This window comes from Rhipicephalus sanguineus, chromosome 10 (genome assembly GCF_013339695.2).
Source record: "Rhipicephalus sanguineus isolate Rsan-2018 chromosome 10, BIME_Rsan_1.4, whole genome shotgun sequence".
Taxonomy (NCBI): Eukaryota; Metazoa; Arthropoda; class Arachnida; order Ixodida; family Ixodidae; genus Rhipicephalus; species Rhipicephalus sanguineus.
Window position 1 is genome coordinate 7,337,630 of NC_051185.1, and position 25,774 is coordinate 7,363,403.

General features: G+C 47.5%; 1 protein-coding gene across 2 annotated transcripts; it reads left to right on the forward strand.

Annotated features, from left to right (window-relative positions):
- The first annotated feature begins 1,188 nt into the window (after window positions 1-1,188).
- Window positions 1,189-25,774, forward strand: LOC119406936 (neuroglian). Of its 2 annotated transcripts, none has more exons than XM_049419623.1 (8): window positions 1,189-1,253; window positions 6,251-7,510; window positions 8,925-9,235; window positions 10,876-11,119; window positions 13,718-15,006; window positions 17,978-18,203; window positions 19,808-20,015; window positions 22,486-25,774. In XM_049419623.1, the coding sequence occupies exons 2-8, from the start codon at window positions 6,253-6,255 to the stop codon at window positions 22,709-22,711; spliced, it is 3,762 nt and encodes a 1,253-aa protein (XP_049275580.1). In that variant the 5' UTR covers window positions 1,189-1,253; window positions 6,251-6,252; the 3' UTR covers window positions 22,712-25,774. The 2 variants fall into 2 exon arrangements, with proteins under 2 accessions (XP_049275580.1, XP_037529652.1); XM_037673724.2 differs by having other exon boundaries at window positions 1,252-1,437.

Sequence of the window (25,774 nt, forward strand, 5' to 3'; positions counted from 1 at the left end):
CTCGCTCATTCCCGCGCTCATCGAGGCGCTCTTGCTCTTGATGTCAAGACTTGCTTGCTTTTCATGGGGGGATCTCATACTGTGTTTAATGTGAATTTATTATTGATTTATTCGCAAAACGAAGCGGCAGCTCTCGCAGAATGCTCGAGAACTTTCTAGCGTTGTGTTGCAGCTTGCAAAGTTGCAGATTGCACTGAAAGGTGATCCAGAGTTGAAACCGAATGTCTAAAGTGTTGGCCTGAACACGTTGAGTGAACCGCACTTATTAACTCATGTGTACGATTTATTGACAAGTAGTAGTAAGTAACCGTAAAATAGATTGCTTGGATTCAGGGGCGTAGCCAAGGGGGGGGGGGGGGTTGGGGGGGGTTCAAACCCCCCCCCCCCGAAATTTTTCACTTTTGCTTGCGTATATATACACGCACACATACAAACGCACGCACGAACATACACAAAGTATGGTTGAACCCCCCCCCCCCCCGAAAAAAATTTCTGGCTACGCCCCTGCTTGGATTGCAGGTTCAAGCTGCAGTTTGTTGATTTAGCTGTCAAATGCTATTTGACAGCCAAATTGTTGCCAATTCTTGCACTACGAAGATGGATTATCGCAAATTACGTACAACGAACTCGCACGTACCCTTGAATGTTCGATAGATTTCAGGGGCATAGCCAGAATTTTTTTCGGGGGGGGGGGGTGTCAACCATACTTTATGTATGTTCGTGCGTGCGTTTGTATGTGTAAGCAAAATTGAAAATTTTCGGGGGGGGTTGACTACCCCTTGGCTACGCCCCTGATAGATTTGCCAAGTCATTACCACTACTCATCGTGCCGTACAAATAGGTAACGAAAAGCTAAGGCGGAAAGTTGGGCTAGTTGGTTTCGAGAATAATTGGTCATGGTACTAGCGAAATAGGAGACGGGGACGAGATGAAGAAGCTTGGTCCCGTGTTTCTTCATCTCGTCCCCGTCTCCTATTTCGCTAGTACCATGACCCATTATTAACGAAAAGAAGCACACGTTGCGATAGCAGCGCCTAGCCGCCTAGCGGAAGTTGGCTCCGTTCAAATGGCCATTTTCCCATTTCTATTTGACCTACTACACAGTTTTTGCTACGCTAACGGAGCAAAGAGCGCATGCGCAACGGCACCGCCCTTTGTTTTGCGTGATGTCACCGATTCTTGGTTGTATACGTCACCGGTCTCGCCCGCGTTGTTGTGCGTGCGTTTGTTCCCACGGCAGCGCGCGAAAGAAGGTGTGTGTATGTGCGTGTTGCCCGCGTTTCGCTGGCAACGATTCTGTGTGTGTCAAGGGGGACGCCGACCGTTCGGAAGTTGTCGTCGGCCTGAGTGTGTGTGTGCTTGAGTGTGTGTGCTGTGGACCGTCGAGGAGAGCGCCCGCAAGGTCTCCGGGACCGGGCACTCCCAGGTTCAAGCTAGGTCCGACCCCTTTTCATTTCCTCGTTCACCGAAGCACACTTCATAACCGCACGAACGGGATCCGGGCTGTCGCGACCGGTGCAACCAAACGAGGCTGTATCGCTTAGGCCTAGTTCCCCGGGCGCCCCTCGGTCGTTCGTGGGAATCAGTGGCTGCAAGGGTTTCGTGGTGCCGGTGTTTGATCCCTTCCGCGATGCAGCGATAGCCGTGCTCCTGATGAGGCGTACGCGACCCTGCCGGTGCGTTGTCCGGACGAGTAGCGAGCAGTGCTCGGGGCGTGGCCCTGCCTGTACGCGATGGGCCTCCCTCTGGTCGCTTGTAGCGAGTTGACCCCGTGTCACGCTGGCTGATGCCGCTCATTCGTCTGTCCCGTTCATGATGTTTCCTATCCTGCGGCGAGCTGTCTCGTGAAAAGTGCGTTATCGCAACGGCATGCTTTCTAAATGACGCCTCGGTTGTGCGATTGTTCGGCTCGGATCGCCGGCAGTGCGTGGCCGAACAACTCGATTCAGCTCCTGATCGCTCTCTCGGCCATGTGAAACTACGAAAAAAACGGTCACTGTCGCGGACATCGGGCGTAACAAGACCGGGCCATTTATACAGGTGTTACTCGGGCACTTTCGATCGCGATCGAGCCTCGATCGGGGCCAAATTTCACGACCGCGATTGGCATCCCACCCTTCCGCGATCAAGAAACTCGATCCCGATGTAAAGTGCATGTGACATCAGTATATATACGATGTCAGCGCTCGCACCCGCGTGCCTTCATTCTTGCCCCGCGCTTTCCGGGTGCTGCGAAACCGAGCCGGAAGTGAATCGTTGATTGAAACGTGCGACAGCGTCCTTGTCAGCATATTTGGAAGAATTACGTGACACTATAATTAGCGTCGAGTACTGGCTGTACGAGGGGTCGCGATCACAACGCGCGCGTCCCGTCCGGATTGTACGCGCCGGTATCCGATAGTCTGTAATGATGGTTGCACGTTCAATGTATCCCTTCGGCGTGTGTGCAGCTGCCCTTCGAGACCGGTTTAGTCTGCGATCGATCGAGCTCTAGTTACAAAGACGGGCGTTTCCAAGACGGGTGGACTTGTGTGTTTGCTGTTGTCTTAGCGTACGCTTCTAACTGTCTCTCCTGCTTTAGTTGTAAAGCTTAAGTGTAACGGTGATCGAACCCTTTACCCCCCACTCCTTCCAATCGAGGATTCGCATAGCGCACTGATCTATCGTGTGCTGCCTGCTGCGCTTGCTTGCCCGCCTTAATTCTCATTCTGAAAGTGCAGCGATGACTGGACTCGCTTGGGAGTTCACATAACACAATGAACACATGGAACAGAGCCACTTCTAGTCGCGATCGGACCTGATCTAGATCGAATTTCATTAGCGTGATTGGCTGCTTTATTCTAGCTGCAGAAAAAGCCAATTGCTGTTGAGAAATTTGACCTCGATCGAGCTTAATCGCAATCAGCAGTGCACCGTGTGACACCAGTGTTATTTTATGCACGGAAATTTTAAGCTCGTTTTTAAAGAAATCTGTTCGAACAAGTCAAATCTCTCTCTAACACATTGCGCCCGAAGGCCTTTTTGCATACAACTGCGAAAGCAAGCAGAGCGCACCGATTGCCCAAAGTGTCGTTGTACAGTAATAACACAGGCTGGTGGAGATCTCAACGTCCCCCTTTCATGTGTTTCATGTTTACAGTGCGTGTATGTGTTTGTTTCTTCATGCTTTCTCTTAATGGTCAGGGAGATCATATTTCAACTTCGTGTGTTTAAGTGCTCACTTGAATATGCATTTCTTTCTTGTTAAAGAAGATTTCTTGTTTTGACTGTTGTGTCATCTTGTGACATTGTGCCATGCTGTTTGACAGATGAATGTTCAGTGAAGGCAGATTTGTTAGGAAATTGGAGCTGAAACTTGAAGTGACTTAAGCCATTTAGTAGGGCTTCCGTGTCCCGTGTGCCTCGTTTGTGTAACGTGTCCTTCGCGCTTGAAAATATGGATCAGTACCAACTAGCCCGATCTCAGTGTCTTCTTAGTAGGGCTTCACCTGAAAAATGAAATTATTGCTAGCAGTTGTGGTTTTGTAAGGTATTAAAAGTAACACAATGCAAATATGGGGGATGTGTCTGAAAGAAAATACACCACACATTCGTGTTCATCTTTTTTATGCGAGGCTAGGCTGCAAACACCCATCCTCTTTTTCCTTCATTGGGACACTCTTTATACTTCTCTGACTGTCTTGCCATACAGCAATAGTATGGTACAGTCATCTACCACCCCTTTGTGCAATTAGGTTGCCTGCAGCCAAGCTCCATGTTACCATGTTTAATATTGGTGTCATACTATGCACTTTCAATCGCAATCAAGCCCTATCAGAATAGAGTTTCTTGATCACGACTGGCTTGCGTCTATTGGCTCCCACATCTTGCGGAAGGAAGAAAGTAGAAGTAAAAAAAAGTTTATCCTTTCAAGGCTTAGTCGTGACCAAAAGTGTCGTACGTGATACCGATATTAGACATAGAATGCTTATTTATATATTTTAATGACACCCCCTGTGGCGATGACATTGAATGCTGAGTGTGTGCTCCTGAGTTTAATCCTAGCTTATTTCTTTTCTGATGGAGTTAGGTGCAAGAACACTTGTGCAGTGGGCCCACTAAGGTGCATTGCACAATCAGATGGAAAACTCGGATTTTTTAAATCATCGGCATGACATTTCCACTTCTAACATACTTAAAGGCGGCGCGAAAACATGAGGGTAAAAAGAAGACGTGGGCAACAGACAGGCATAAACTTTCAACGAAATTTTATGTCTGAGTTTCTTGCATGTTTCGGGGATAGTTTAGAGGGAGATTTTCGAGGCTTTTACATTGCATGGGGCGAAGGCACTAGCTGCACATCAGTGGCACTTGCTGATAAAGAGATTGCCTTTCTGTTGCTCCAGAGGTTTTGTGACATCACAATCGTAATATCTGTTCTTCTTCTTTCTGTTATAAATATCCTGGTTTATTCCAGTGAGGTTTAGTTGAAATTTTGTGCCTGTCTGTGGTACTTGTCTGCTTTTTCTCCTCGTGTCATTGCGCTGCATTTTCTTTATGGCTTAGATTGATAAATTGTACTCCGAGAAGTCTAAGAACATTAATTTCACCATCACAAGTTTATTAATAGCAGAGAACATCAAGGTCAAAGTTTCTTTTTTAAATTTTGCGTCGAAATCTCCACGTGTGATGTCATGGATTTCAAAGTGTATTTTTCGTATCTTGCTGACATCCGCTCAAGAAAGTTTCCTGAAACTTGGTATGTAAAGTCTATGGTCCCCTGAGAGGACACTGTGCTTCCTCTTTACTGATTAGGAACTACATAGGACCTAGTAGATGCTGTAAAAATTTAATAATAATATCTGGGGTTTAACGTCCCAAAACCACGATATGATTATGAGAGACGCCGTAGTGGAGGGCTCCGGGAATTTCGACCACCTGGGGTGCTGTAAAAATCTATGACGTTACAGTGTTTGGTGCGGTAATTTCAAAGTGGTGTCGCCACCCGCATTTTCTCTCTCCTAGTTTCCTCGCTTACCAAGCATCTGCTCGCGGCAAGCATAGTGATTTTGGAATTGGGAAAGTGTAATTTACTAATACGACAACAATCGTTTTTCTCCCTAGCGTCCCTTTAAAGGAGTACTGACAAGAATTTAAAAAATTTTCGGATTGTTGCTCTAAATAAAAATGCTCTTGTCGAGAAAGCTAGAGTATTGTGGTGCCTGGGAACGCATCGTATATATTTTAATTACCGCTAACTTAAAAAGACACCTTAGGTTTCGATATTGTCACGTGGTCGTGACAACGAAGGCAGCAGTCAGCACGTCGAGATGAAACTCTTTATTAGGCCGAACTTGTGGCCGAGAAACTGAAGGCTACAGCAATACACTGATAGCGGCGAACAGAGCGTCGACCGTCGATCAACTCACAAGCGGTCAAGCCGATGTGACATCACACGTCGGCTTTTATACAGGCTATATCAAACTTTCTAGCGATATCGGTGGTTGTTGCGCAATCTCTAGAATAAGCTTGAGTGTTCGCGTCTTGCGCGCATTCTTAACAAAATGATCTACAATAACCTCGAAGCTTCTGGAACGATGAGGCGCGGTTTGCGCTGAGCGTTGCTGACAGCCTTTGTGGGCGAAAAACCGAATAAAGCGAAAGAAATGATAAGAAACGTATGTGGCAATATCAAGGGGGCGGCTTCTCAGTGATGTTTCATATCAGTATGACGTCACGGGGATACAGAAACTCAAGACATACTAGTGGCAAATCCGTCATCTGCTCGTGGTGCACATAAATAACGATGAGTGAACTGTCGTCCAGTGACCCTAACAGTGATTTCTGCGATTTAGGCTGCATGCAGGACGCATAACTCGCAAACTCGGGGGAACTGTCTTGACTCGTCGGGATAATGTCCATTGCAGTGGGGCTGGCTTGCAGATGCTCAACGACGAAAACTTCAAAGTCAAATTAAAATATTTTATACGTGTTCTCTGACACCGGTGTGTGGACAGCGTTCACACTGCATACCAAGGAAACGGAAAATGTCCTTTTTGCGATGTCTCAAAATCGTGTCAGTACTCCTTTAAATGCAAGAACGCTTGTGTATTGTGTTTTGGGGTGCATGTTAAGGAACTCCAGGTTCTGATTGTTCATTGTGCCCTCTGTGGTACTCTGCACAATCAGATGGAAAACCCAGATTGTTTTAATCATCAGCATGAAAATTCCTCTTTGGAACGTATTTTGACGCTGTGAATTTCTTGCTCAGGGATGGCGCTTGTGCCAGCACTGCTGCTGCTGCTGGGTGCAGCGGTGGTGGGTGCGGTGGTGCCCTCTCCTCCCACAATGGTGAAACAGCCCAAGCACGAGCAGCTATACCAGGTGTCGCAATCTCAAGACGAGTTGGACAAGCCATTCCTGCTCGAGTGTGAAGCTCAGGGCCACCCAGAGCCAACCTACGAGTGGACCAAGAACAACAAGGAGTTCGACTACGTCTCGTACGACAAGCGAATCTCACAACAGCCCCGCCGTGGCACGCTCGTTTTCACCAAGCCCGACGACGTGGACGAAGGACTGTACCAGTGCCGCGCAACCAACCTTCACGGCACGTCCGTGTCGAACTCCGTGTTCCTGCGCAAGGCTGAACTGAACAACTTTGCAGAGGAGACCACGAAAGAAGTCTACGTGGTGGAAGGTGACCCACTGTCGCTCGACTGTAACCCTCCCACGGGCTATCCGCGCCCAAATATCTTCTGGCTCATACAGTACTCGAGCGGTGCACTCCGCAACGTCAACTCGTCACGCATCACCGCCGATCCCGAGGGTGACTTGCACTTCTCGCGTGTCGAACTGGGCGACGCGCTTTCGGATGCCGTGTACACGTGCAGTGCCACGTCGGTGTTCAGGCGCGAGTACAAAATCGGCAACAAAATCCAGCTGAAGGTCGAGCCGACATCGAGTGCGGGAAAGGCCGAGCACGCGCCCGTGAAGCAATACCTGTCGCCCCCGAACCTCGTTGCACTTCGTGGCCACGAGCTCAAGCTCTACTGCATCTACGGCGGCACACCATTGCCCCAGATCTCGTGGTCCAAGCGGGGTGCGAACCCCACGTCGCGGCGCTTCACCTACTCCAACTACGGCAAGACGCTGGAAATCCGCTCGGTGAGCTTCGAAGACGAAGGCACGTACGAGTGCCAAGCCAACAACGGAGTGGGTGTGGCTCAGACGCACGCAATGCACGTCAAAGTGGAGGCGGCACCCTACTGGCTGCGGGTGCCGGACAACACCAATGCAGCCGAAGAAGAAAGCGTCAGCTTTGAGTGCGCAGCAACGGGCATACCCGAGCCTAAGCTGCAGTGGTTCGTGAACGGCGTGCCTGTAGAAAAGGCCGAGCCAAACCCACGCCGCAAAGTCGAGGGTCCCTTGCTTACCATTGAGGCACTTACCAAGCGTGACACAGCTGTCTACCAGTGTAACGCCTCCAATCCTCATGGATATGCCTTCCGGGACTTCTACCTCAACGTGCTGGGTATGTGCCGGCATACTTTCGTTCTGCCTTCTGCTGTTGTGTTGAGAGAAGCTGTCTGCTGTTGACAAATTCTAAATTTGAATGATCATTCTTATTAGCTTGACATGCGTAGAGTGAGCGTGTGCAGGTAGTTTTGCTGCATAGTAATGTGATGAAACTCATTATTACCTCCTATACTTGCATCAAGTGGCAGACATATTATCTGTAAACCTACTTCAATTCCAGTTTCGATGATTTCAGTTCCACTGGCACACCTTTCTGCCTGTCTTTGATTCTGGCTAGTTCTGAACAAAATTGCTTTCTTCTCTTGAACTGCATTTCTTTGAGCCATCTGCAGTTCTGCCACAGGTGCTTTAATGAAAACCTGTTTTGCAGTATTCTGCTGTCGATGTATCTTGCATACTTACAGCCACATTTAAAAGATTCATAGCTGTTTTTGTCTTGTTTGGATGATACAAAGAGTCCGTCATCTTCAAAACTTAGGAGATACAGCCTTAATGGTAAACAAAGCGACAACAGACATGCACGAGTGCTAATTTGGTCAGTAGACATATTACTAGCATAAGAAAAGTAAGCACTTTTGTCTGCTGATGTTTACTGTTAATGCTATGTGGCCTATATAACAAATATTCTAAAACCTGCTTTGTAGCTTAGATGTTGTAGTTGTGGGGAATTAGTGCCATATGTAAGTAAGTTGGTGTAAGAAATGGCATGGACAAAGAACTTGGTATTACTGAACACGCATCAACTTCTAACCAAGCGTGTTTTGGTATTACTGAACACGCATCAACTTCTAACCAAGCGTGTTTGTGATGTAAAAACAGCACACTTTTGCTCTCTCTTCATAGTACATCCGCTCGTGCCTCAAGTGTATAATTTCTCAGGAAGCTTGCTCAGTATCTGTGCCATCTGAATTTTGCATTTTTCCACAGTCCAACATTTCGTTGCAATTACACTGGAGACTGTTTACACACAATATCATACAAGTAGCCTCCACTCGGTAGTTTTACTGGCTGATTTTCAAGACAAACATTAATTGGTAAGGGTAAATTCTGCCATGAAGGGATAAGAAGAGAGCAGCGTGGGCCAGGGAACAAACGGGTGTTAAGAACATCTTAGTCGAAATCAAGAAGAAATGGGCATGGGCAGGGCATGTAGCGCGTAGGCAAGATAACCACTGGTCATAACCACTAGAGTAACAGACTGGATTTCAAGAGAAGGCAAGCGCGTGAGGAAGAGGCAAGAGGTTAGGTGGGCAGATGAGGTTAAGAAGTTTGCGGGGATAATGTGGCCGTAACAACCACAGCACTGGGTTGATTGGCGAAAGATGGGAGAGGCCTTTGTGCTGCAGTGGGCATAGTCATGCTGCTGCTGATGATGAAGTTCTGCCACTGTCATTGTGCTTTCTTCACAGCACTTCCACCGACCATCACGGAAGCACCCGAACAGCTCACGCTGGCCGTGGTAACATCGAGGGTGACCCTGCGGTGCCGTGTGTTTGGGGCACCGCGACCCGAAGTGAAGTGGATGAAGGAAGCTCAGGAACTGACCGGAGGCCGATACCGTGTTCTCGACTCGGGTGATCTACAGATCGATGACCTGCTAGTCACCGACCAAGGAGAGTATACCTGCTATGCCAGCAACAAATTCGGTGACGCTTCGGCATCTGGGTCACTAGAGGTCAAAGGCAAGACACTCATCACACAGCCACCAGAGAATTATGAGGTAACTGAGCTGATTCCTCGAATTTTGCTTTTAATGCTTGCATCGTGAAATCAGCAGAACAGGTAATTGGCAGTCCTTTGTGGCCACAGAGTCATTGTCTAGGGATTGCAGATGGCAGTTCAGACTGTTAGAGGTTTAAATGGTGTGATATGATTAGGAAGCTTTATGGCATTGAACAGGTTTAGCTGCTGCAAAATAGCAATAAATGAAGGTCTCTTGTGGAGCCCATCATTCTACTGTAGGCTTAGGTATGCTCATATAATATACTTATGTTCACGAGTAGAAAAACTGCGCTAAAAGGCAGGATGAAGAAAGGACACAGGCCACAACACTGTCCTTTCTCTGCTGTTTTTCAACTTGTAATCATGAACCAACAAGCCCAGATCTGTACCCTACTGCAGTTCATACTTAGGTTGTTTTGCACAGGAGAGATAGCTGGGCATGACAGATGCAATAACTATTTGACAATTTGTATGTGAGTTCTTAGTTAGAAGTTGGTCCAAACCAATAGTGAAGGTGCATGATGTCCACGAACATTGTAGATGGCTGTAGCAGCCCTGTTTCTTGGGGCCATATTAGGGGACATTGTAAAAGCTACATAGTGGCTTATGGTCTTTCCACGCCTGAGTAATAGGAGACTAACAGTACGGAGTATCCTGTATCTACCATCATGGCTCCAGGTGGCACCACTTAGCTTACTCTTAGCTATATCATGCACACACAGTCTATGAAACTCAACATCACCTGGGGATTACCTGTCACATTGAGTGTGATATGGCTTGAACACCCCAAAATGTTGATGTCGGCACTGTCACTGGCTGCACATTGGAAATGCACTTCACATGTGACGTGTAGATTATGCATTTGATTATTCCTTAGTTACATTTTATCTTTTCTTCTGCTTGAACTCCGATCTCTTTCATAAAAACCGACCCTGAAGGTAAAGTCCACTAAAAAATGCTCTCATCATTTTTTTTACTTGTTCTTACACACTGCAGTGCAAAGTATCATTTTCACTAACTTGCAAGTTTCATGTGAAAGTTATCAGCATAAGTTGCAGGATAGTCACCTTCGCAGCTTTTGGATGATGCTGCCCTAGCCTTCTTCAATTTCCAAAGCCCAGCTTTGGCTTCTTGAAAAGAAGACAGAGCGTTTTTGTAGTTTTCGGCTGCAGCACTGGTTGTAGACTTTTTTCTGTCCATTGGGCCAGGGCATAGTATGCGTTTCTTTTTATATAAGTGCTACGAAAAGGTGGCTGCCAACATTGCTCAATTTCCAAGATATCATTCAATCAGTCAACTCATTATTTCATTTTGTACATACAAACTGGGGATGGCAACAAAAAAGCAGCGAATTTTACACCGCTTGACAGGCCTCGCCATCCTTACATGTCAACAGTAGGCACAGAGCAGAAAACAACCACTGGACAGAAAGTTTGCACAAGTCTGCATTTACAAAGAGATAAGAGTGACAAAGAAAACATACATCATAATAGGCAACAGTACTGTAAGTGGTTGTAAAATGATAGCACAGATTGATACAATATATGAAAACATGAAAACACTTGATATTACGGTACGCCTCTCGCTTACCGCGCTCCCTCGTGGTCGTGTGTCAGTGGGTCCCATTCCTTCATGCAGGTGGCAGCAGACAAGAGTGCAACCTTCCGGTGCAACGCGGAAGCAGATCCGAGCCTGGAGCTCAAGATCGAGTGGCTCTTTAACGGCCAGCCTGTGGATCCAGAGGCAGATGCACGTATGGTGCAGGCGGGTGACAACTCGCTCACCATCACGCGCACCATCGAGCTCGACTCAGGCATCTACACCTGCGTCGCCCGCACCGAGCTCGACAGCGATCGGGCACAGGCCACCCTCACCGTCCAGGGTGAGTGCTCACCACATTTCCTGTGTGCCTGGTGGCTTTGAAAGTGGTGTAATCACCAGGAATATCGTAGGCGTCATTTTTAATGTGGTTGAATTGTCGCGGAGACTGCCAGAATGATGATCACGATTACATATAATGCTTTATGGCACATGGGCCAGTGATGGCTAAAGAGCAACAAGGCATGATATAGTGTGCGATCAATGGTAGTTTAAGGTGGCTATATATGGGCCAAAATTCTTATGCACTAAAAGAGAGTAAAGTACATACAGTAGAACCCCGCTGTTACGTTCCTCACTGCTGCGTTTTCCCGGCTGTTACGTCATTTTCCGCCGGTCCCGGCATAGCTCCCATAGGATACAATGTATTGGGAACCCCGCTGTTACATCGTAACTGTCGGACCGTTCCCGTATGATACGTCACGAAGTGCGCCCGGAGCCGACCGAGTGACTACCAGAGAGAGCGGCCATGGTGCATTTTCACGCAGCTTGGCCTCGTTTGACCGTAATATTAGCCGCATGAGAGGGGCAAGCAACAGAATCTTTCAATTGATGCAAACAAAAGCATGGCCTTCGAGATTCGAATTGCAAAGATGGCGTCTATGACGTAACTGCTCGCGAAAGCAAGGCCTTCGAGATTGGCATTTACTATTGGCAAAAGCATAGCCTCTGAGATTTGTATTGCACAAACATGGCGTGTATGACGTAATTGCTTGCGAAAGCAAGGCCTTCGAGATTGGCATTCACTTCTGCCATCGCGTTGGCGTAGACTCATCATCATCGTTATTTGTCGGAAAACGGGAGGAGTTCGAGCTGGTTGGAGCTCGCATGGTCGTGCGTGCGGTTCGCGGTCGGACTCGCCGCGCCGGTCGTGATTGCGTGTGTTTAGTTCTTTCATGCCTACAGCTGTTGGTGTTAAAAAAATCACATACGTTGATTACATTTCTGTGGATGAGGCCGTCCTAAGCTCCGCGTTTCTATCCATCGACTAGATCGCGGCTGAGCGCGCCAATTTTCGAGCTGCTCGTAAGAATTGAAATAAAATTCTGTACCACTAAATTTTTTGCCGTTTTTCCTGTTTTTCGGCTCTTACGTTTCCCGTCTCTTACGTTTATTTCCTACAGTCCCTTCAAAAACGTATCAGCGGGGTTCTACTGATAAAATCGTGACAGTGAAGTGAAATGTGCGCAATAAATTAAAACTGTACCATGAGTTGGAGAGAGGCTGCCGGAAAAGAAGGAGTATCAAAGCAAATAATAATTCGAAGTGAACCTTTTGAAAGTATGTGTTCGCCACCCTTCAAATGTCCCGTTCCTGCCAAAAAGCTGTTCTTTGGGTCTTGTTTCTCCCAGAATGATTTTAAACGAGAGAGAAGTTTGCAGAAAGCTGGATGCCTAAAGTCGGTAACAGTGGCCATATGGGTGACTTTTCCTGCATGGCCACTGGTTATTACTGTAATAATTAGGCAAGCAGTGACATTAAGCAGTGGCTACAATCAAACCCAGCAGTCACTGAAGCTAATGAAAATGTATGACAGATTTAACTGCGGATCAGTTTATACACTTAGATTTGAAATTAAAAAGGGAAGCAAGGCTGACTCACGGTCAGTTGGTTATGATCCCCCAACGTTAACTTGTGTACTGTACCGATTGAGCGACAGTCCTGTACATAGGTTCATAAACGTAACCATCAAGGCTGCTATTCAACACCTTTCTGGCTAATACATGATATGAACCCATGTGCTTAGAATAACAGAGAGCTCAGCTAGTTGGTAAGTATATTCATGTTAAATAGACAGGGCGTACAAACATGGACACAAGATAAAAGTCAAGACACCACAAACGCCGTGGTGTCTTGACTTCTCTCTTGTGTCTGTGTTTGCACGCCCTGTCTCTCTTCCCATGTGCTTTGTGTGCACACAAAACTTAGGACATCTTCCTTCTTCCATTCTCTTTCATGCATATTTGTATGCATAATGGATAAAAACATTCAAAAGTTTGCTCCCTCTACGATTTCATTGATTGCAGTCTCTGTTCTACAGCATGCATGAGACTGACGTGCGTTTCTTCACAAGTTTGTCCATAAACAATACCGACGTATAGCCTTTTTCGACTGGGCTACCTGTAGCATACTGTCACGTGGGTGGGACAATGAAGAAAGCAAATACAGTCGGTTAAGATGAAAGGCTTTGTTGGACAAACTTGTGCCCATGAAATGAAAATGCAAAGTACAAACAAGTCACGCCGTACACTGACAGTGGTGATCACAGTCGTCGGCCGTCGGTAATCTGGTTATCGGCGGAACGCGTTGTCTTTTATATATTAGTGATCTAACCTTCCAGCGCTATCGCTGGTGATCGCATAAGCTCTCGAATAAACTGGGGCTAGTCGCATCCTGTGCGTAAGGTTAACTGAACAATCTGAAACAATCGCAAAGCTTCCCAAACATTGCTATGCAGTCTGCACTGAGCGGTGCTAACAGTTCTTCTGGGTGAAACCCGATCACATCAAAATAAAGAAACAAGGGCTTGTTTTTGACATGCTTCTGATATCATGTTTCTGACAAAAACTTGCCGCATTGTGCTTTCTCACGAATCTTGCAGATGTGCCCAATCCGCCACAGATGGTCAAAATCGACTGTGACGGCCTTATGGCTCTCGTGGAGTGGAAGCCGACCGGAGATCGGCGAGCTCCAATCCTGTCCTACTCCATTCAGTACAACACCTCCTTCAGCCCCGACACCTGGGAGGACGCCTTTGTGAACATACCCGCCCCCGACACCAAGTTCAAGGTGTCCATGAGTCCCTGGGCAAACTACACGTTCCGGGTGGTGGCTCGCAACAAGATCGGGCCCTCGCTGCCCTCAGGGGCATCGTCGAGGTGCACGACTCCTGAAGACGTGCCACACAAAAACCCAGACCGCGTCATGGGCCGCGGGGACCGCTTCGACAATCTGCTCATCACTTGGACACCCATGCCCCCCATAGAGCACAACGCACCGGGCTTCTTCTACAAGGTGCTGTGGAAGCGCGACGATATCCCCGACGCAACCTGGAACTCTCGCATCATCGAGGACTGGAAACAAAACCGACACGTCGAGTACGGCCAACCCACATTCAAGCCATACCGCATCAAGGTCGAGGCCCACAACCGGCGCGGCCAGGCGCACACGGCAGCCACTGAAGTGATCGGATACTCAGGCGAGAATGTACCCTTGGCCGCTCCTCAGGACTTCAAGCTGGCCAATGTCGTCGACGCCCGCACAGCCAACTTCACCTGGAGTCCTGTCAGTCCCGAATCGGTGCGGGGCCACTTCCGTGGTTACAAGATCCAGACGTGGACCCCCGACGAAGGCGAGGAGAAGCTGCGGGAAGTGGTGGTTCCGGCGAACGTGACGACGGCGACAGTCAGTCTGTTCCGGCCATTCTCGCGCAACCTCGTTCACGTCCTGGTGTTCAACGACATGTACAATGGTCCCCCATCGGACAGCATAGAGTTCTCGACGCCTGAGGGCGTTCCAGGACCCGTCGCTTCGTTCGAGGGTATCCCGATGGGCTCGACGGGCATCTACTTGCTCTGGAAGCGTCCTCTGGAGACCAACGGTGTGCTGACGGGTTACCACATCTACTACGAGGAGGTTCGCGGCACCCAGCTTGGGCCCAAAATGGAGCGGCAGCCACCTGTGCGTGACCCCCTGGAGTCACGTGCCAAACTGGCGGGTCTCAAGCCACGCACAAAGTACCGTATTACCATCCATGCAGCTACTGCGCAAGGTCAAGGTGATCCCAACTTCATCGAGCTGGAGACGGCAGATGAGTCCGAACGTGTCCCGGATATGCCGGACTTTACCTGGGCCTACCTGCCAGACCGCGATGGACATGCAGCTGTGCAGGTAAAATCAATGCTGGCAGGTTGTTATGTGTCGCTTCATATTAAAGTAGTGTCATTGTGTTCAATGATGACGTGCAACTATGGTGAATCTTACAGTCGACTGCCGATTTTTCGGACGCCCGATTTTCCGGACATGCTCGAAAATTCGGACGCTTTCGCGGCACCGTCACCAGCCCCATAGACTTCAATGTATTAGAACGCCCGAAATTTCGGACGCTGAAGCTATTCCGCGTCCGATTTTTCGGACTTTCTGCCCAAATTGCAGGTCCGAAAGGCATTATTTGAAGCCCCCACCTCTGCCGCGTCTATTATCTCGTAGGTTCGAACCAGCGCTTTCGCGAGTCGATCTGTTTGAGACAGTAGCAGAGTCCGAAAGTCAGCTTTGCCGCAATGCCGAAGTGTTATGGGGTGAAGCAGACCAGAAATTCAAAGGGGCCGCTATCGCGGCGCCGTGCGGCGATGTTACGGATAAGCAGCGGAAATGCAAGGAGGCGTGATGGCGGCGGCTGGCAAACGCGCCAGTACGGCTCAATCGCTGACAACCTTTACGATAAGCATCTTCAGTTAACTGCTCGGTAGTGCAGGTGGCCTAGCGCAGTTGCATGCGTACTGCACGCATTTAATAGGCGAGAACCCAAATACGCCGCGCCGCCATTCCTGCTGCGTCTTTGTGCGAGACCGCTAAGTGCGCCGCATAGACGTGTTGCCTTCGCGGACGAAACCAACTCGTCATTGCCGCGCCCGTGTGCGGTCAGGAACTAAGTGCGCATCACGAACCCTTTCATGATAAATGCGTGCGTACGATAGAGCAACAGTAAAGTGACAGCGTCAGCTTAGTTGGCGATGTGCTGCACACAACTAGAAACGATCGGCTTCACACGGCAGCAAATGCTGCGTATCGGCGATGTGTGTGCACATCGTTTACATGCGCACAAGCATCAGAGAAAGCCGGACGAGTCGTCCGCTCTTCCGCCACAGTCATTGTGTTCCGCGTCATCGTTTACAAACGCTTAAAGGTGAACATTTGACAGCGTTCATGCGAGATAGCCGTAATCTATTCCGCGCTTTGCTGTTATCAGCGGCGCTCATCACGAGATGCAGAAGTGGCGGTTGGCACGTACGTAGTTAAGCGGGGTTCGCGGCAGGTACCGAATGTATTTGCGAGAGCCTGGGCGCGCACCAAAATGCCTGATAATTGTACTGGGAGGCATTAAAGCTATTTCAGACGTGGCTGGGGCGATTTGACCGCTTCAGCTAAATAAAAAAAGCATGAATTTGATTTTTCGGACTGCCCGATTTTTCGGACGATTTTGCGGTCCCTAGGGAGTCCGAAAAATCGGCAGTTGACTGTATTTCATTTGAAGGCATAGTGATGCCTACAGGATGTAAGTCAGGCTGCAGACGTTCGGAAACCAGCTGCGTAATTCCGAAATATTTGTGTTTTGAATAATATGCTTGGAGCTGGGCTGGACCTAGGCCGAATAAAAAAAATTTGGCCCAGGCCCAGCCCAAGTCTGCTTTATGAAGCCTGGCCCAGGCCCATGTTACTAAGCCTGTGCCGGTCCAGACCATGTGTTCAGTACTAAACTTAGTCAAGGCCCAGGTGTGTACAAGTCATGCTCGGGCACACTGGAAGTAACTTTTCATGATGATAAATATTAGTGTCTTGCCCTTTGTAGCAAGCAGTCGGGTGGAAAATATGGTGTGTACACGTGTTGAAATGTTGTTTTACCCAGAGTGGTATCGGCAATTAAGCTGTGGTGTTGCCAAGCTCTAGGACACTGCCTCGATTCCTGGCAACGGCAGCCACATTTCATTGGGACAAAGTGGAAGAACTCCTTTGTACTTGGATTTATGTGCATGATAAGGAACTCCAGGTGATAGGAATCCGGTCCCCAATATGGCATGCCTCGTAATCATGTAGTTTTGACGTGTAATACCCTAGAATATTAATGAATGTTTAGCCGGTGCATGAAAAGTCATTACAATAAACATATAGTTGTCACAAAGGATGGCAATATTGATTTTGAAACAGAATGTACAACTAAGATGAAAAATCTGACTGAAGAAAACCCAGCACGTTCTGTTTAATGCGTTTGTTCCATGCTACTTGTAGAGATCCACATCTTTAAATAGTCAGTACTGCTGACTAGTACAGTTTCAGTGGGAATTGGTCCTTGTTGACAAGGGTCACGTAAGACCTTACGTTTGGTTGATTTGGGCCCCGATTATTTTGATAGCAGTGATACGGCCGAGGACTTCAAAGGTCAAACTCAGGAGATGGAAGTTGTTTGTACCAGATCAGGCTGTGTTTTAGTGCCCCATGATATTTAATGATACGACAGTCTGAACTGGGTTTGTATAGTAATGTTTTTATTCCTGCGATGATACGTTGATGGCTTCAACGGCCAGAAATTTCATGTTAAGGGATACTGCGACGAAGGTTTTCCAATGCTGTTTCTTGTGTTTTTCCAATGCTGTTTTTGGGCCTAGAAAATGTGCTGGTAAGTGTGAGTGTGCCCTGAAAAATCAATTACATTGTGTTCATAAAAACTAAAAAACTACTTTCGGTTCCTTCTGTACCCTGCCGGCACGACAGAATATGAGCTTCTCGTCACGTGCTTGCACAAGATATCGTGACGTTTCCAGGGATGCTTCGCTCTGTGGCTGTTTTGGTGATGCACAGGCAGCCGTTTTGTATTTTTTGGCACCTGATGTCATTGCAACTAGGCATACTTGCGTATGAAGTCACCAGCATCGGTACTGTAGCCTGACAACACACTAACATCAATCTGAGTGTGTGAGCCATGGGAAAGTTGGCTTTAAAATCAAAATAAAGTGTCTGAGGAGCATTGACTGAGCTTCCCACTTGCTCAGAGCCATCTCTGTATAGGGGAGATTTGTATGGCAGAGTAAACTTGGCTTTAAAGATTGGTATAGGTACCCGTTAAGTAGGCTAATGTTATGTGCAGGTGACATGGTTGCCAGCCATGGCAGGCCACCCGGGCAGCCACTTCTATGTTCAGTACCGGCGCAAGGGTGACGAGACGTGGGAGACCACCATGGTGGAGAAGAACGAGGACAACATCCTGGTCAAGGGCCTGGAGACAGGCGCCCTGTACGAGATGCGCGTCATTGCCGTTGATGGAAAACACCAACGACCTTCGCGAATCGAGGAAGTCGAAACTGGAGGACTTGGTAGGTGTACATTTGCAGAAGTTGCAGTTACAGTTGCACTTCAGTACAGTTGCAAACCTTCACAAATCGAGGAAGTCTAAACTGGAGGACTTGCTAGGTGTACGTTTGCAGAAGTTTCAGCTGCAGTGGCAGTTGCACTTCATTACAGCTGTAAAAGTAATGAGAATAAGGCGCGGCATTACATTTCAGTAGTTCAGTGCTATTGCGGATCTTGTTTCTTCAGTGGTGATGTGATGGATTATTGTTCCTCTATTGAGTGAGTAACGGTATTGAAAATAAATAGCAAACGAAATTGGCACAAGGTTGGAGGATGTCATGAGAGGCCGAGGAAGGTCACTGGGTCCACAGAATCCCATTGTGTGAAAATGTTAAGTTCTGCAATAACCTCGTTGTAAAGTGTACATAACTTTTGTGATCTGAAAAAGAAAGAAAGAAAGAAAAAAAACCTGTCAGATAATGTGATGAGAATCCACTGAACAAGAAGTGTTGCTGCAGGAAGGGTTTTGACGATGGGACTTGTGACCCTCTTGAATGTAGTGATGCCCTGTGTGCATGCATTTGCAGCCATGTGCCATGTGCAAAGATTAACTTGTTATGCTTAAAGAGCATGTTTTTCGCATACACCTATATGGTATTGCTCTTTCTTGAGCTTCTACCTGTAAATATAGGAAAGCGGCGTAACACGGGTCAAAGACATAGACGAGGGAACAAATACAATGCCCTTGTTCCCTCGTCTACGTCTTTGTCGCGTGTTGCGCCGCTTTCCTATATTTAACTATTCACCATCTGGCCCAGCAACAAGTTTTACGAGACTTCTAACTGTATTTGGAGGAAAAAATAGAGAGCAGGTGTTATCACTTGCCACCCAAGTGTAATGTACATTGTTCTAGCCATGCCTTGTTACCACTTTGAAAACCTTCTTCCCAGAATAATAGGACGGATGCGATGGATCCGGCATATGGCCGACTTCAAAATGATGCAGTTGAAATGAGCTGACAACCAGTTGCAACTTTGCATGCAGAAAACCACATCCTTTATTTATGTATTCATTTAATTATCCTCAGGAGCCAAAGGCATTGAAGAGGAGAGCGGTCTTACAAGTATACATAATGAAGTACTAGCAGAAAAAAAATGACAGCAAATACTATTACAGCACAGTGGCATACATATGCCGCATTAAATGCAACACAAAGAAGTAAAGAAAAGCTGATAAAATTTTGAAAATGAGTTTTAAGAAAGTGATCGTCAGAAATAACTACGGTAGACTCTCAGTAAATGGAAACCTCTTACATGGAATCACTGCCTAAATGGAACAACTGCTTCTAATATGATTGGTTTCATACTTGACTTCCACACCCCTGTTCATCTTTCATTAAGCGAAACTGCTGTTAAACGGAACATATTTTCCTGGTCCCTTCAGTTTTCGTTTAACGAGATTCTACTGTACATGCCTGGAAAGGTTGTTCCATCTGTCAGAACTGTTTCTGAAGCTAGGCGACTCATGTTTATAGCATCTTACATTGTCCCCTGACCTGTAGAACTGCAGTGGCACTTCATGCCTCAGTTCTTGCTTGTAGTGATGCCCTGTGCACATGCATTTGCAGCCATCCGGGCGCCAGGCAGTCCTGACGCTGTGGCCGGTGCAGCTTGGTTCATTGGCATGATGTGTGCACTGGCCCTGCTTCTGCTGCTTCTCATCCTTGTGTGCCTGGTGAAGCGTAACCGTGGTGGCAAGTATTCAGTCCACGACAAGGAAGTGGCTCAGGGTCGTGACCTTGACTATGACGGTGGCTTCCACGAGTACACTAAGCCGTGAGTGTTCCTCACCTCTGCGATCCATTAATTTACCACATGATGTGCAGCCGTGGCTGGTTTACTCTGCATTTGGTATGTCAACATGCAAACAAACGCGTGCTCAGCTCTGCCGCATTATATGTCCCTTGTGTTTCAGTATTTTGTGGCATTCTTTGGATTCGGATGATGCATGTACAAGTTCACCAGAGTGTGCACTAACAACTGCTTTGCTGTGAAAGTACTTCATTAGGACATTGGGCAATGAATGTATGGATCACCGTATGCGTTTCAGCCCTCAGCAGAATTTGTAGGGTTGAGACCAATGTTAATGTATCAGAGGTCAGCGTGTCATCTGCATATTGTCACTGTTTTTGCACTTAATGTACTCAGAATGATTCTTATTGACCACGAACCAGTCTTCGAGTTTTGACAAGCTTGAGCCAGCGCCCTTGAGGAACAGTAAAGCCTTGGTAGTTCGCATTTTGTGAGAACGAAAAAATTGTCTGAATTTCAAGTTATTGAGGGTATCGAGTACACAATAAACAAATTCTTACTGCATTAACACACATTTAGTTATTGAAGTAATCTGCAAATCCTGTTCTTATTTTGCACAAAAGCAGTGTGGCAGCTGCAGCTCTTATCTCACAACTCCCTTCTCGGTACAGCCACATTATACCTGCACGTGTCTTGTCAGATGGGCTTTTCACTGCCACACGACTTTCTGAATTAACGAGGTGTTACTGTAGTCACTTGCAGCTATACCACATTGCCATTCTGCCTCCTCTAAACGTCCATCATAAATGTGCTTCTTCTTACGCTGCTGCAATATTCCAGTTCCTCATGACTGTACATGCATGTGCTTGGCAATGACTTAAGATTTGAGTCTAGTATGGCTGTTATACCGATCAGCACAAGAGCATGTCACATGCGTTGAAGTTGATGCCAGTGTTGTGTTTGTTACAGCTTATATTCCGAATGGATTCAGCGGAATCCCACAAGGTGTTAGAAGGGTTATGAAAGGGGTAATTGACAACCACCCATTAGTAGCACGAAGCTACTTGGAAATCCACAGGTATTTCTTAGAAAGGAAAGCTTCCAGTTGAAGAAAAACTTCGCCCTGGTCCGGGATCAAACCCTGGACCAGCGCTTTTTCAGGGCTGTTGCTCTACCAATTGAGCTAACCAGGATGCTAGCAGTAGGTAGCACGAAGGGGAATTAGTCAACAACTCGAAGCACATGGACACAGAATATTACAATTTGGTTCGATCCTCGTACCAGGTGAATGTTTCTTCAGCTAGAAGCTTTTCTTTCTTGTGGCTTGATGCTACAAACGGATGGTTGTCAATTACCCCTTTCGTAGCTTATATTCTATATTACAGTCGTTGACCGTTTATACGGACATGGCGGTAACCTCCGAAAAGTTCGAATAATAGAGTTCAAAGAAAGGATTCACCAGGAAAAAAGCACCTTTATTGGCCCAGTGGGCCGGAAAAACTTGTCAGTGCACATCTGCACACATGCACGCTTATACGCGGCCAAGTCGGTCTGTATTTCAACCAGTGTTTGGCCATCGCTGTAGGTCGACAAGAGCACTGTTATGGCCTACGCTAAATCCTCATTTGATGGCTGGGGTGTGGGTGGCGTGACATCATCAGAATCACTGTCCACCTGTGCTGGTTTGAGAACCTGACAGACAATCTCTCTGTAGTCCAACTCGGCGAAAACTACCAAGCAACTTCGGATTGAAATCGGCCGCTTTCCACCTCATGAATGATCGCTGCTTTTTCGGCCATTGTCAGTGTCTTGTAGTTGCCGCGTTTCTTCATTAGTCCTAAGGGCGCCGATCGAACGGGTGGCAACGGAGCCATTTCAGCAGATCAGGCCTCGCACACCAAGCTACAAACAAGAGCACAAGACACACATTGGGCCTAGCCACAGAAACAACTGATAACGCAAACCGCTCAAACAATGCTAACCCTCAAATGCCACACCCAGCTGACTCTGAGCATGGCTTGGTTTGGCCTGTGGTTTGGCCGTAGTAGACATTCATTGGATACTTGACTGGCTAAAGCCAAAGACAGCCATTATGCGTAGCCAACAAACGTAGCCTTCAAGATTGGCAAATGTAATTGCTGCATGTATTTTGACACTGGCGCGACCTCCATCCATAGCCAGTGCAACCGTACAGTGCTGGCAACTTAGCAAAAATATTGTGAACATTGCTGACAGCTGGTCATGGCGTTCCACGACACACCCGATCAGCCAGCCAGGGTCTAAAAAATCGAACTGCGCACTCTGGGGCATCCGAATTTTCGGTCGCGATATCACATTACTTGAATGGGACGAGTGGTGGTGCCGCGAAGGTGTCGAAATAAATGACCATGTCCGAATAAGCCGTCAGTCAGTGACTGTATACGAACAGTAACGACTGCAAATGAACAGCAACAGATATGGCCTGGTCTCAAGGTTGTCTTCATTTGCCTTCCAGTGCCCAGCAGGCACCAGTGCGTGGCAGCCGAACTTCGCTGCACTCTAGCACCAAGGAGAGCGATAGCGACAGCATGGCGGAGTATGGAGAGGGCGACCCGGGCCAGTTTGGCGAGGACGGCTCCTTCATTGGCGAGTACGGACCCAAGCGCCGACAGCAGCAGCAACTGCAACAGCAACGGCCGCCCGAGACCACGTCCCCTTCGGCGTTGGCCACATTTGTCTGAAAGCTCTCTGGCTTTGCTCTCCCGCTATCTCTCTCTCCACTGGCTGCACCCATTCCGACCCTGCCTGCCGTCTCGAATCGCAGCCGAGCAAGGTTGAGAAAGGCGTTAAACGCTGCAGCCAATCTGTCAGCCCTCAATTTTGTGGGCATTATTGCATCACTGCCTTTGGCATAGCCAAGTGATTCTCGACAACCGGGACATCCTTTAGGGTAACTTCGTAAAGTTGGCGTTCGGGCGCGATTTTTAGGGATCGTCACTGTGCCGCGATATCGTAGGTTGTGTTAAACACTTTTAGTCTTATTTCTTTTAGGCGTGTACTTTTAGCGTTTCAGGAACATACAGCATTTCCTCTGCTCCTCTTAAGTGCTAGTGATTGGAAAACGCTGGGCACGTGCACCGGCAGAAGGAAATGCAACGTCTGCAAGAGTAACGAATGCTGTTGAGCACTTTTTCGTGGTGTAGTCTTGTCTTATGATGACATTTGTCGAGATCCTTGAGGTTCTTTCGCAGTGACACTGGGTGTCCGGTGGTACATTGAGTCGCACTCCTGTCACCATCTACCTGTACATGGATAGCTTTATGGACAGGTACGTGGTATGTGTTGGACAGGTACATGTAAAAAAAATGGCTCATGCTGACTTGATTACTGTGAGCTAGAACGGCACTCTCAGAAAGAAAGTGTACTCCTTTTTTATGTTATGTTGTCTCTATAAACAATAATCGTAATCTAACTCTCAAGCACTTTCTTTTTAAAGATGTGCTTCCGGTACTTTCAAGTCGCGAGCAGTATGGACACATCCATATGGTGATCCTGGTGAAAAATGATCAGGCGTGCAACGATAATTTAAGGAAGTGTGTGCAGGATAAGTGCCGATTGTCTTGGCATGTTGTATTTCAAAAGGTTGTAAAAGTGTGTTCACCTCGAAAAGTTTGCTACACCTTCGGAGCGCATCGAAAGTGCACCTCAAGAAAAACCAGTGTCGAGAACTTGAGGGGTTACGTAAAGTAGCCGGGTGTGCGCTGCGTGTGGTACGGGGTGCAGCCAGTGGGGGAGTGCAGCGCGCTGCTGGTTGGCTTTTCCGCGCTGTTGCCGGCAACCTTGCGCGGGCCCCCAGCACGGAAGAGAGTTACCGTCCTCCGCGGTCACAAGGCCCCGAAGAGAGGTGTGGTTGATGGAAGGGGGGGGCCCAAGCACAGACCCGGGCTTCAGCCTCTTGCAGTGCACATTCCATTATAGAGTCTTCTCTAGATAGGCCTACTGTGTTCCTTTCCACGTCCCGTTTTTTTTTTCTTTTACGAGTCTTTTATCGTCTTTGAGAGGCTATCTGCGCTATTTTTAGTTTGTACATAGTGTAACGTGCGTTTTTCATGTTTTTAGATGGCACCACAAACACAAAAACATATTGCAAGAAGGCAGCTGCTCTTATGCTAGCTGATCTCGGTTCCTCTGTGCCCGGAGCTTTGAGGAAGGCCTACCAGTGCCGTTGTGTCGTCCTTATTCATTGCTCGGGAGGGAACTACGGGAGGGGAAGGGTAAGGCCCGACTCGTGCAGCCGTCACGCTCCATCACGTCGTCGCGAAGGCATTGGTGTCCGTCACGAGACATTTTCTCATTGGTTTGCCGAAATAACGGCATTGTCGTTATCTGATGCTCTCAACATCGCTGTTGTCTTGTTTTTGAAGAGACGAGGGTGATAGAACGTTGCATCGTGACGGACGACAATGCCGTGCTGGAGCAGTTGATGGCCGCGTGAATCCGACCTAAGGCAGCTTGGGTGTATGCTTCGGCTGTCCACCGCAAGCTGATCGTCATGCCGATAAGGCCGTAACGTTACACTACTTTTTGTCGTGAAGAGGTCAAGATCTGAGGACAGGGAATCTCATTGCAAGGTGTTTGCAAGATAACCGAATTTTTAAACGTCAGTGCTTCTGACGACTGCAGGTTTGCAGCATAACAGTCTCACTTTTATTCAAGTCGAACAAAAAGGTGTCAGCACGGCTTTGTTATTAACGTCGGACAAAAGGTGGGCAGATGAGGCATCTGGTTGCCTGCCTGCTATAGTGTATTACTAGCTATTACTATTACATTGTGTATTATTAACGTGTGGCAGTTTCCCGAGGTATTAAAGCACATGTGAGGCTTTTTTAAAGTTCAGGTATCTACCAGCTCAGCTGGACATCTACAGTCACCTACCTCTAAAGGCAGCTGAACCTAGCACATGCCGAGCAAGATCATTGGTTAGAAGTGGCGTGATTGCGCAAGTACCAGGATCAGACAACATTCCTAAGCTCTGTGCTGTGACACAGGTGCTCTCTACAACTGTTTGTTCATGTGGAGTCAAACGAATTTCATTCAGATGCTCAGAAGGTAGTGAATGTAAACTGTTAAAGGCGCCGAAGTGAATAACTTGTGCCTAACGGACATCAAATGCGGTAGAAGTACGAAGCAGCACCCATGCCATCCAGTGCAAATGCGCAGGGCAAGCAGCTATGACATTTTTTCTCACTGCCTAAGCGAAACTTAAGAGCAAGTTGTCACGTAGGGCATCTGTTCACGAGCGACATTGAAGGCTACAGTGTTGCTGGCATCTTTTTTTTATACATATATATTACGTTTCTCATATATGCACTCCTGGCTCATTTGGCCGGGCCTCGTGGTGCAACGGGCAGCTGTGATGTCACGCTGTCCAGTTGGGTACGCAACGGTATTCGCACTGAGAGGCTGACGAATCTCATTCGTTTTTGTTTTTGCCGAATCTCATATTTTCTTCTGTGTGCATGTGTTGTGAGTCAGCTGTTTCATATTGGAGTACCTTTCTCGCCTAGTAGTAGGTGTACACGACGTCGCGCCTTCTTTTTAGATTTATTTTTGTTCCATCCCACGTCCTTTGTGCGCCAATGATGTCTGCTGTGTGGTAGGTAACTATGTGTCCACTTTTAATATGTGACGTGGTGTACATCATTTTGCAGATCTGTATTTTGAGCTTTGTGAGAGACGGCACGATTGAAACAAGTTGTGTTATTTTGCTGGAAGAAAATAAAGAACTGGCGTTCCGCTACAGA

Bases quoted from the DNA above. Each gene is read 5' to 3' on its own strand.
- LOC119406936 (XM_049419623.1), top strand. From the start codon at position 6,253: ATGGCGCTTGTGCCAGCACTGCTGCTGCTGCTGGGTGCAGCGGTGGTG. The intron at 9,236-10,875 runs GTAACTGAGCTG...TCCTTCATGCAG, and splicing joins AGCCACCAGAGAATTATGAG to GTGGCAGCAGACAAGAGTGC. The intron at 18,204-19,807 runs GTAGGTGTACAT...ATGCATTTGCAG, and splicing joins AGTCGAAACTGGAGGACTTG to CCATCCGGGCGCCAGGCAGT.